The 11,591-nt window shown below is 54.3% G+C and overlaps 1 protein-coding gene across 3 annotated transcripts; it reads left to right on the forward strand.

Moving 5' to 3' along the window:
• The first annotated feature begins 2,132 nt into the window (after window positions 1-2,132).
• Window positions 2,133-10,188, forward strand: LOC128501621 (cytospin-A-like). Of its 3 annotated transcripts, none has more exons than XM_053471170.1 (13): window positions 2,133-2,264; window positions 2,877-3,290; window positions 3,396-3,445; window positions 5,160-5,313; window positions 5,923-5,984; window positions 6,554-6,687; window positions 6,980-7,076; window positions 7,478-7,544; window positions 8,045-8,108; window positions 8,235-8,337; window positions 9,113-9,229; window positions 9,526-9,585; window positions 10,082-10,188. In XM_053471170.1, the coding sequence occupies exons 1-13, from the start codon at window positions 2,222-2,224 to the stop codon at window positions 10,169-10,171; spliced, it is 1,455 nt and encodes a 484-aa protein (XP_053327145.1). In that variant the 5' UTR covers window positions 2,133-2,221; the 3' UTR covers window positions 10,172-10,188. The 3 variants fall into 3 exon arrangements, with proteins under 3 accessions (XP_053327145.1, XP_053327146.1, XP_053327147.1); XM_053471171.1 differs by having other exon boundaries at window positions 6,596-6,687; XM_053471172.1 differs by lacking the exon at window positions 9,113-9,229.
• The last annotated feature ends 1,403 nt before the right edge of the window (window positions 10,189-11,591 follow it).

Consider the following 11,591-nt stretch of genomic DNA (forward strand, 5'->3'; position numbering starts at 1 on the left):
CCCGGGGTAGTTTGGGTATCCGCTCCCTTCCTTTAAGTCAGAGGAATTATTTTGTTGCCTCTTCCCTTTGCTCAGCTCAGGATGGTTCCAGGCCGGGGGGTGACTGCAGGGCCCTGTGCGGTCCCGGGTTAATTCTGTTACAAAGAAATAATTTGGTGAAGACACTTGAGTGAGAGCTGAACCTGTCTACCCGCCGCACCTCATTCATCCTTAGCCCGTTACCGCCTCTGCAGGGTGGGAGACTCTGCTCTGGGTAGTTTCTCTGGCCCATAGGGCGTAATGCCTGGAATCGGGTCAGGGTCAGCATGGTTTGGGAAGCAGTTCTCCTGAATGGCGCCATAAGAGATGCAAATAAACAAATAATAAATATATTTCCTCAGGTGAAAAAAAGGTTTGTTTGGCACCAGGGCGGGCAGCCATTAGCGATCATAGATTAAAAATCGACTGAAAAATACAAAGCAAATCACTTTTTTTTTTTTTTTTTATCTTCTCAAAAATTTTTCTTCTAAGCCGCAGTTTGACGTCGCGCCGGTTTAGTAGGAGGACTAAGGGGAGCGGTTTATAAAAATATATATATATTTCTTTTCGATTTTCTTGTGTTTTGGGACGGTTACCCTGTTGGCAGTGTGGCTGGAGAGCCCTTTGGGGATCTGATACATTTTGTTATGTTTTTTTCGTTTTGATTTTTTTTTTTTTTTTTTTTGGGAGGTGGAGAAGCTGCTTCTCTTCCTGCTGATCTGCTTGTGCTGATCACACTCTGATCAGCGAGCAGGGCTCCATAGTCCTGCATTGCCAATTGCAATAATTGTGATCAGCCAGCAGGGGGAGAGCCAAGCCGGGTCTAGAAAAACCCTGCTGAGGCTCTCCTGTCCTCAAGTGAACTTCTGGTGGGTCTCAGCCTACCAGAAGGGAACGCCCGATCATGTGATTGGGCATCCCTTAATTTACGGTGTACTGGCACTCGGGGCCAGCGCCGTTACACACGATCAGTTGGTAGGACACTAGCCACAGCGGGGGAGTCCAGGCTGTCAATAAACCTGAGGACGTACCTCTACGTCCTAAAGGGCTTCTTGCCACAGGTTTTTAGGATGTACCGGTGTATCTTAAGAGGACTGAAAGGGTTAAGGTGTGAGTCTTTACAGACTAGATGGGCCAAATGGGGCCGATCTGTTGGCAGGTTCCTGGGTTTTGTTACTTGGGGCAGAAGAGCAGGAAACCCACATGGCGTTGTGTCCTTCTGAGTCTGGTTTCCCATGTGACTTATACGCGGTACATGATGCGGTACGTGACGCGGTTGCATTGTCACGAAGGCCGACGCGTTTTGCCGTTGCGGTGAGAAGAAGACTTCAAAGCTGCGACAACTCGCTTTGCGAACGGGATCGCGGGGTAAGGGGCGCGCTCGTCATGAACCCCCCCGACCGCATGACAACAGCCACCCAACGCGGGAACCGTGAGAGCTCCTCGTTAAATAGATGAAATAAAATCACTGACACCCCCATTTTGCGTTTTTTTGAGTCCGACCAGTTTGAGCGCTTTCTGCGCATGTACACGGGTCTCCCCACCATGCAATGTGTGTTCGGCTGGGGGGGTCAGGAGTACCTTCATGCCTTTGCGATGGGGTGGGGCTAGGAAATTTAAAGGGGCCATGCGATGCGCGGAGCCCAACTGATATTTTTGGGGTGAGGCCCCTCGGGGCCGGTGGGGGCCGGATTATGTCATCGGTGCTTTTTGTGCTACTAAGAGACCCCTCATGGCCGAGCGCTTCTATCTCCCCGCTGCAGGGTCGCAGTGGTGGCCGCGCAGGCCGGGGCATGTCGCAGGGAGTGGTCCCCGTCGCAGGGTGTGTGAGTTTGAGTCACGGTGCCAGGCCTGCGCTCGAGTAGGGTGTGAACAGTAATGCAGTCACACAGGATTTTCTGAGGAGGGACCACAAAATAAGCAGGGTGACGAGAGGGAGGGCGCTGAGAGAGAGAGAGAGAGCGCGCTGAGAGTACGAAGGGAGGACAAGGAGAGAGAGACTGGGGCGCACAGTGAGTGGAGGTACTCAGAGCTGAAAGGGAGTGGGGGTTTGCACAGCTGTGATTGGGGGTAATAAGAGCTGAAAGTGGGGGAATTAGAGCTGAAAGTGAGTGGGGGCACTCAGTGAGTGGGAGTTCTGAGTCTAGAGTACAGGTGTCTCTGGATCTCCTGCTGTCTCTGGATTTGCATCCATCAGTTCATTATGGGAGCCAACAACATAAAGACCGCGACGGACGCTCACGCAGGTAACGATTCTGCCGGGTCGCCCTCTCTTCTCTATATTACCTTTACTTGCAGTCTGATGAGGACTCAGGTGGGACGGTTAGGACAGACCCCAAAAATTCCCCTACAGACTGCAGTACAGGAGTAAAAAGGATGGTGGTGGAGCAGCCTTCCAGCAGAAGTGGTAGAGGGTAATACAGTGAGGGGATTAAACATGCATGGGATAGACGTACGGCTCCTGAATCTAAGATGAGACCAACGACTGATTAAGGTTTGAGTCGTTATAGCAGGAGAAACGGGCGACTAGACGGGGGCCGGATGGGGGCCGATCTGTCTGCAGGTTCTGGGTATCTATTGCCCCCTGCACCAGCGTTGTGGCGTGGGGCAGGATTCGCCGGGCCCTCTGCTGATATTAACGAGGAAGCGTTGGCGTTCGGGACCCAATGTGTGCATCACGGGGCAATTCTCTGAACCCGGCCGCCATGACCTCCTCGCGAGCCGCGCATAAATACCAACACATAACCGTACGTGGGAACTGTCCTAATATTGTGCTCCGCTCTCGGGTTCGGGGCAGACGCGGCGACGCATCCTCTGCCCAGGTCCTGTTGATGCAGAATCAGGTTTTCTTCCCGTAGAGTCGCCCAAGGAGCCCTCGTCTTCTGCCCTCTACAAGCCGCACCTTTCCCCTACATCGTCCCCCACGCGAGACCACTTCTACACCCCAGCGGGAAGCCCCGAACAGAAACCCGCGGGCAGCGGCTCCTCCCCGGAGCAACTGCCCCTTAACTTTGAGCTGTCCAAAGGAGAGGAGGCCTGGGGTGTCCCTTTCAGCCGGGCCATGGAAAGGATCCAGCATGCATCGGATGCCTTGGCGCGCATGCACAGCCAGCTGGGCGCTCTGCTCAGCCCCAGAATGATCAGCGAGGGTCCACACATAATGGACTCTGCCCTAGGATGGGAGGCGCGCTTGGCCGAGGTGCGACAAGATCTGAGCGTCGGACTCAAAGAAATGAGATGCCTCAAGGACAAGTACGAGGCTCTTAGCGCAGGTAGGAGCTGCTTCACCTCTAGGACCCGACATCCAACCAGATGGGGCAGCTGGAGGAACCGGACCTTCTCAGGCACCTCTAGGATTATTCATGTCTGTTTTCCAGGTGCCAAATGTAGAAGAGGACAAGAGACAGGACGTGCAAGAGACAACCAGGTGAGAGAGTTCAAGAGACTGCCAAAGAGACAGACATTAATAGAGATGGGGAGAAGATAGAGGACCAGCAGGAGGGACATAGCCTGTGACTGTTTGTAGACGAGGCCTTGGAAGGCAGGTCTGGGGGGGGGCAGATCCCCTCCTGAGGTACCAAACCCCCCTCCCCTGGTGAGCCATTGCCCAATACGTCGGTCACAGGGGAGATCTCCCTAGCCAGTCCATTCACAATATGGAGGCCTCTGCAGAGTCTGTGTAAGTATAGTATGCAGTAGTAGGGACAGGGGTAGGGACAAGGGTAGCACCTGGGGTATGGATTGGAGTAGCGCCCGGGGTAGGCGTATGGATTGGGGTAGCGATGGGGAAGGGATTGGGGTAAGGGTATGGATTGGGGTAGTGATGGGGAAGGGATAGGGGTATGGATTGGGGTAGCGATGGGGAAGGGATTGGGGTAAGGGTATGGATTGGGGTAGTGATGGGGAAGGGATAGGGGTATGGATTGGGGTAGCGATGGGGAAGGGATTGGGGTAAGGGTATGGATTGGGGTAGCGATGGGGAAGGGATTGGGGTATGGATTGGGGTAGTGATGGGGAAGGGATAGGGGTATGGATTGGGGTAAGGGTATGGATTGGGGTAGCGATGGGATAGGGGTATGGATTGGGGTAGTGATGGGGAAGGGATAGGGGTATGGATTGGGGTAAGGGTATGGATTGGGGTAGCGATGGGATAGGGGTATGGATTGGGGTAGCGATGGGATAGGGGTATGGATTGGGGTAGCGATGGGGAAGGGATTGGGGTAGCGATGGGGAAGAGATTGGGGTATGGATTGGGGTAGCGAGGGGGAAGGGATTGGGGTATGGATTGGGGTAGTGATGGGGAAGGGAAAGGGTTTGGATTGGGGTAAGGGTATGGATTGGGGTAGCGATGGGATAGGGGTATGGATTGGGGTAGTGATGGGGAAGGGATAGGGGTATGGATTGGGGTAGCGATGGGGAAGGGATAGGGGTATGGATTGGGGTAGCGATGGGGAAGGGATTGGGGTAGTGATGGGGAAGGGATAGGGGTATGGATTGGGGTAAGGGTATGGATTGGGGTAGCGATGGGATAGGGGTATGGATTGGGGTAGTGATGGGGAAGGGATAGGGGTATGGATTGGGGTAGCGATGGGGAAGGGATAGGGGTATGGATTGGGGTAGTGATGGGGAAGGGATAGGGGTATGGATTGGGGTAAGGGCATGGATTGGGGTATCGATGGGGTATGGATTGGGGTAAGGGTATGGATTGGGGTAGCGATGGGGAAGGGATAGGGGTATGGATTGGGGTAGCGATGGGGAAGGGATAGGGGTATGGATTGGGGTAGTGATGGGGAAGGGATAGGGGTATGGATTGGGGTAAGGGCATGGATTGGGGTATCGATGGGGTATGGATTGGGGTAAGGGTATGGATTGGGGTAGCGATGGGGAAGGGGTATGGATACTGATGTGAACAGAGAGACAGCGACATGAGACAGTTTGTGATGACAAGAGCTCAAGACTAAGCGACAGCTCAATGTTACCAAAACTCAGACTAAACCCCCAAGTCAGAGAGAGACCCCACTCCAGGAATGTACAGGAAATCCAGAAGCTGCCCCGTGAGACAGTCACACGAGAGTTAGACAGTCAAGGGATCGGATTATAGATCTAAGAAGACAGCACCTAACATCTACGTCCGCCCTCAGGCAGCCAGAGAGTGCCGGGAACGGTTGAATGTGACAGAGTGTCTGACAACACAGCTCCAAACTGACTTCCAGGCCATGCAGGACGACTCTGAGAGCGCAGAGAAACACGAGAGACGACAGAAGGAAGAGAGAGCACAGAAAGAGAAACTACAAGGTGAGTGCGCAGCCAGCAGCAGAGAGTATACTGACAGAGCATTTACCGTCAGAGCATTTACCGTCAGAGCGCAGGCAGCAGAGTATACTGGCAGAGACCAGGAAGCAGAGCACATACTGGCAGAGCATTTACCGGCAGAGTGCAGGCAGCGAACGTATACCAGTAGAGCATTTACCGGCAGAGCGCAGGCAGCAGAGTATACCGGCACAGACCAGGAAGCAGAGCGCATACTGGCAGAGCATTTACCAGCAGAGCGCAGGCAGCAGAGCGTATACCAGCAGAGCATTTACCGACACAGCGCAGGCAGCAGAGTTTATACCGGCAGTGGCAGCTGAGCTTATATCTGCAGGAAGCAGAGCATTTACCGGCAGAGCGCAAGCAGCAGAGTGTATATCTGCAGGAAGCAGAGCATTTACCGGCAGAGCGCAGGCAGTGAACGTATACCAGTAGAGCATTTACCGGCAGAGCGCAAACAGCAGAGTGTATATCTGCAGGAAGCAGAGCATTTACCGGCAGAGCGCAGGCAACAGAGCTTATATCTGCAGGAAGCAGAGCATTTACCGGCAGAGCGCAGGCAGATATACCAGATGGTCTAATTTTTGTCCCCAGATCGGATTTATCAGCTGGAGAAAGAAAAGGAAACTTTAACGGAGAACCTCATGGAGCTGAAGGTAAGAGAGGGCCGACCAAACTGTACCCCAAACTGCCCCCATCCTACACCTTATACCCCTCTCCTTTTTCATTCCGAATCCTAAGCCACCCTACAACCCCTTTCTTACCTCCCCTATACTTACTGCCCCCTGAGCTATACTAAGTCCCCCTTTCTTATAGATATTGCCCCTGGGGTTAAACACTTTTGCCAAACTATTTCCTGCACACTTTGCTTATGAAAGAAGAAAAAGAAAGACGGGAGACAAGTAAGAAAGAAGATGAGACCAGAAAGAAAGGTAGAGGAGAAAAGGGAAAGGAGAGAAGGATAATGAGAGAGAGAAAAAAGAAAGGAAAATGGAGCAGAAAGACCGGGGGGGGGGTGAGAGAAAGGAGAATAAAGAGAAAAGATGAGAGACAAGAAAGAAAGGAAAAGCTAAGATAGAAGGAGACAAGAGAAGAGGAAAGAGAGAATGAGAGGCAGGATTTACCCCTTATTTATAAATAGTGCCATACTACACCTTATACCCCCTTCCTATACATACTGCCCCTTAATGACCCGCCACACACGTGACCCCGGCTTCTCCGGCAGGGCCAGGTGCGGGACCTGACGCTCCTACAATCCGATCTCCAGACCGCCGTGTCCGTGGCAGAGAGATTCCGCGAGGAAGCCCAGGAGAAACTGGAGAAAGCCGAGACAGAGAACCGGAGACTGAGGAGCAAGAGGTGGGGCACAACCCCGGGTGGGGGCAACTGAGGCCATATTTGCTATAAGGAGATGTGTTGTACCTCAGATCAGGGGCAGTTATTGGCAGAGCTTAAATAAGGCATAAAGGGTAGGGGTGAGAAATCGGTTCGGGGAACCCCGGGTCTTTTCGAGCGCATACAGATGTTATGACTTTACTTCGTGGAAGATGTGCATTTGGGGATAGCAGCACTTTAAGGGATGTGCGGCGGGGGTTAATGAGGCATTGGGGGGTAATTAATCGGCATTAACCTGATAACCCTCTTTCCACAGATATGACTCAGTGGACTGGGCAGATGCCCCCCCAGTGAATGGATCCCTACAGGGGTATCACAGCCTCCCTCGTGGGGTCATCCTGTCCTCCTTGAGGGTGAGGGTACCATGCCAGCGCCTGCCCTGGCACATCGGCCCCCAGGGTCTCAGCTTCTGCTCTTCACAAGCACAGGCAGTCACAGTACAAAGCGGAGCCGGCGGAGGAGCCTGCGCGTTTCACACGTTATGGGGCTGACCCATAGACAGTCGCTGTTAATCAGACCTGCATGTTAAACAAGGGGCAAGATGACTGTAACACAGGGCAGGAACGCGAGGGGCTCAGCTGTCAGGGGGGGTTGTTCCAGATTTGAGTGGGGTCACATACTTGAGTAAATGATGATTTAAGGGTGGGTGAAAAGTGTTTGGAGAGCGGTCTGCGTGGGGCCACTTATTGTAAGGGGCAGGACATTGATCATTCCAGCATCACCTACACCCCCAATCACTCACCTTTCATTACAGGACCCCATTATGAAGTCCAGCAGCTTAATGAGTGTCCCCCCATCCCAGCGACCCCCACAAGAGACAGGTGAGATCCCAGATGAGTAAAGGCTTTGGCATTTTAATGTGTGGGGCATAGCGTGTAATTAGGGGGTGCAGGGTAACAAGTGCAGCTGGACGGGGCCGGGTGGGCTGGAGGTTAGGGTGACCACAATGCATTGTCCAGGAATGACAAGTCTGAGTGAAGGAGGTCTCAGCCAATCAGGAGAGACTTCTCAACTCTTCTGATTGCCTGAGGTTCAGAAGCCTCTCCTGATAGGCTGGGTCCCTCCTTCACACCAACTCAGTGTAAGCTGCACCCAGCACCAGGTATTTGTGTTTGGCTGTGTGTCTCTGTGACTGTGTGTAATGTCTGGTAATAGAGGGGTTAATTCTCTGAATCTGCTCATGTCTGGTAATACAGGGGTTAATTCTCTGAATCTGCTCATGTCTGGTAATAGAGGGGTTAATTCTCTGAATCTGCTCATGTCTGTAATGATTGTATATATGTATATGTTATATGTATATATATATTTATATATCTCTCAGGTTCCGTGTCCCGCAGAGAGAGGAGAGGGAGCCTCGAAACGTTACTAAACGAGTCCAAAGCCACGTGAGTACCTGACGAGACACGCGCTACTGGGGCCACGCGCTACTGGGGCCACATCCCACCCCCCATAAATACCCCGATGCCCTCTGACCCTGTGACCTCTGCTCTTACCCCATGTCTCCCCTTCAGAGAGAATCTGACAGAGGATTCCGGATCGTTCTTCCGCCGTTATGGGGGCTCTAAAAGAGGAGTATTTCTGCGCTGGGCTCAGGACCGGACGTGTGGCTACAAGGTGAGCAAAGAGATGCAACGTTCTGCATTTGGAATGTTCCGTGAGGGGGAGATACTCTGCGTCCCGTGAGGTTGGAGATGCTCTGCGTCCCGTGAGGGGGGAGATGCTCTGCGTCCCGTGAGGGGGTAGATGCTCTGTGTCCCGTGAGGGGGTAGACGCTCTGCGTTCTGTGAGGGGGGAGACGCTCTGCGTTCCGTGAGGGGGGGAGACGCTCTGCGTTTCGTGAGGGGGAGATGCTCTGCATTCCGTGAGGGGGGAGATGCTCTGCGTTCCGCGAGGTGGGAGATGCTCTGCGTTCCGCGAGGTGGGAGATGCTCTGCGTTCCGTGAGGTGGGAGAAGCTCTGCGTCCCCTGAGGGGGGAGGCGCTCTGCGTCCCGTGAGGGGGGAGACGCTCTGCGTCCCATTAGGGGGGAGATGCTCTGCGTCCCCTGAGGGGGAGATGCTCTGCATTCCGTGGGAGATGCTCTGCGTCCCCTGAGGGTGAGACGCTCTGCGTTCCGTGAGGTGGGAGATGCTCTGCGTCCCGTGAGGTGGGAGATGCTCTGCGTCCCGTGAGGTGGGAGATGCTCTGCGTCCCGTGAGGTGGGAGATGCTCTGCGTCCCGTGAGGGGGGAGGCGCTCTGCGTTCCGTGAGGTGGGAGATGCTCTGCGTCCCGTGAGGGGGGAGGCGCTCTGCGTTCCGTGAGGTGGGAGATGCTCTGCGTCCCGTGACGGGGGGAGATGCTCTGCGTCCCGTGAGGTGTGAAATGCTCTGCAGTATTTTTGTCTTCTCAGCACGTGGTTATCACCAACTTCAGCAGCTCCTGGGCGGACGGCATGGCGCTCTGCGCCCTTCTGCACTCCTACCTTCCAGAAAGGATCCCGTACACACAGCTCCGCCCCCTGGAGAAGGTACTACCTCCCTATAAATGCCATCGCCAGCCAATCAGCAGTCCAAGCTGGCCAGTGGATCCAGACAACATGCATCCAATCAGCATGCAGAGCTGATCTCTGCTACATTGTGAGAGATACACATAGACATTTATACTAGCGGTGGTGTGTGCATGGAAGAGCCATCCAGCAGAAGTGGTAGAGGTTAATACACTGAGGGAATGTGGCCGTGCGTGAGGTCGCTGCCGGAGCGAATGGATCTTATCTGCCAGCAGGTTGCTAGCGGCGATCTCTCTTTTTTTCTCTCTTTTGCACAGAGGAGGAATCTTCAGCTGGCCTTGCAGGTTGCGGAGAGCGCGGGGATCCCGTCCTTGCTGGTTAGTAAGACCCCCCCCTCCTCCCACTCCCCACTCGAGTGAGCTCTGATAGATGACCAGTCTGGTGAGTGCGGCCCAGTGAGTCTCACTTCCCAGTCCTTTCCAGTTACACGCCCCTCCCCTGACCCCGCCCCACTGAGTCTGACTTACCAGTCCTTTCCAGTTACACCCACTTCCCCCTGACCCCGCCCCTTAATGCATGAGACTTGCTGCCCCAGAGCCACCGCCACTACCACCATTAAGACATCCAGTGAAGTCTGATCTGGTCATCTGAGCCAAGGATCTCTCTCGTACAACGCTCAACCAGTCCTGTCTGTGGAGTGGAGTAGTGTGACTGTAGTGGGACTACATCAGAGAAGGTGTGGTACACGCATGGAGTATGCCCAGTCAGAGGTGGTTATTTGGTAGATTGACCTAAAGTCCGCAGTTTAGTATCTTCTTAGTTTGTCCCTCTCCCCACCGTCCAGCCTCACTCACCGACGACCTCTTCCCTCAGACTCCGGATCACATGCTGCAGCCGCAGGGACCTGATTGGCAGAAAGTTCTTCTGTACGTTGAATCCATTTACCAGAAATTTGAGGCGTGAAGGAGATCTCTGTGTCTCGCCCGGCGAGATCAGGGAACGTACGCGATCTAATCCCGGGAGCAGGCGGGCATGCGCCTGTCTGTCCATCTTTACACAACATCTGGATCCTTTGCCGTGATGATCACCCACCCCATGGAATTCTGCGATTGGCTGAGATCGCCTCCCACGGCATCCTGCACCACGATTGGAGGACGCATAGCCCACGGCCTCCAGATGGATCGGAAGGAACATGGCTGCCCCGGCCACAGCTTGGCTCTCCTGGTCAGGAACAGAACGATGAAGCCGAGACCCCCGCTAAGTCTCATAATAACCCCAACACTCAATCTGCAAAGTTTTTCCGGCCCCGACGCCCTCTGTCATCCTTTCATCCGCTGGAGACGTCTCCTGGGATAGAGCGCTGGGGACGGCTCTCATCCCGTGTTGTGTTATCACGGACTTTACATGCCCCAAGGCTTGTGTGTAAAAGGGGCAACTTTTATGGTAAAGCTCGGGGTTGGCCGTCAGTATTACTGCCGGGCGGCAGCGGACTCTTCCCTTTTAAATAAAGCTGTTGTTTCGTACGGGTTCTCGTCTGTTTTATTTAAACGGGCAACGGGGGCCGCAAAATTCTCCACAAGCAGTAGCGGGGGCCGTACCATTATAAGCGGGGTGGCACAATTCTCCACATGCAGCAGCGGGGGCCGTACCATTATGAGCGGGGTGGCACAATTCTCCACATGCAGCAGCGGGGGCCGTACCATTATAAGCGGGGTGGCACAATTCTCCACAAGCAGCAGCGGGGGCCGTACCATTATAAGTGGGGGGCCGCACAATTTCCACAAGCAGCAGCGGGGGCTGTACCATTATAAATGGGGGGCCGCACAATTCTCCACAAGCAGCAGCGGGGGCCGTACCATTATAAGCGGGGCGGCACAATTCTCCACAAGCAGCAGCGGGGGCCGTACCATTGTAAGCGGGGGGCCGCACAATGATTCTGGGTCAGAACCACCAATATCCAGCAGAACCCGGACCCCGTGAAACACGATGGGGAATTTACCAGCTCTGCCCACACAGACTGTGTCACTGACTACACGTAACATGTAACACGACACCCAACATAAACAGTCCCACGCAGCACACGTCCTATACACGCACACGTTACATCTCATACATGTTACGCATCCCCCACATACGGCAGCAGCTTTGCCCCCCCCCCCGCATTAGTTAGGCTGGGATTACTGGACCTGGAAAAACTGGGGGACATTATTACCGGTTTCCGCGTGTCCGGAGGGCCAGCAGGCACCGGGGGCTCCTCCAGTGACAGAAACCTCTCCCCTACCACTAGGGGGCACTCAGCCCACGGTGACTGCCGTCTTCCACGCGGCCAGGAGGGGTCGCTGCCGGATACCCAACGAGGAGACAGCGGCTCTGCTGGCAGCCG

This window comes from Spea bombifrons, chromosome 7 (assembly GCF_027358695.1).
Source record: "Spea bombifrons isolate aSpeBom1 chromosome 7, aSpeBom1.2.pri, whole genome shotgun sequence".
NCBI classification, from domain to species: Eukaryota; Metazoa; Chordata; class Amphibia; order Anura; family Pelobatidae; genus Spea; species Spea bombifrons.

Bases quoted from the DNA above. Each gene is read 5' to 3' on its own strand.
- LOC128501621 (XM_053471170.1), top strand. From the start codon at position 2,222: ATGGGAGCCAACAACATAAAGACCGCGACGGACGCTCACGCAG. The intron at 3,291-3,395 runs GTAGGAGCTGCT...TCTGTTTTCCAG, and splicing joins GTACGAGGCTCTTAGCGCAG to GTGCCAAATGTAGAAGAGGA. The intron at 6,688-6,979 runs GTGGGGCACAAC...CTCTTTCCACAG, and splicing joins CGGAGACTGAGGAGCAAGAG to ATATGACTCAGTGGACTGGG.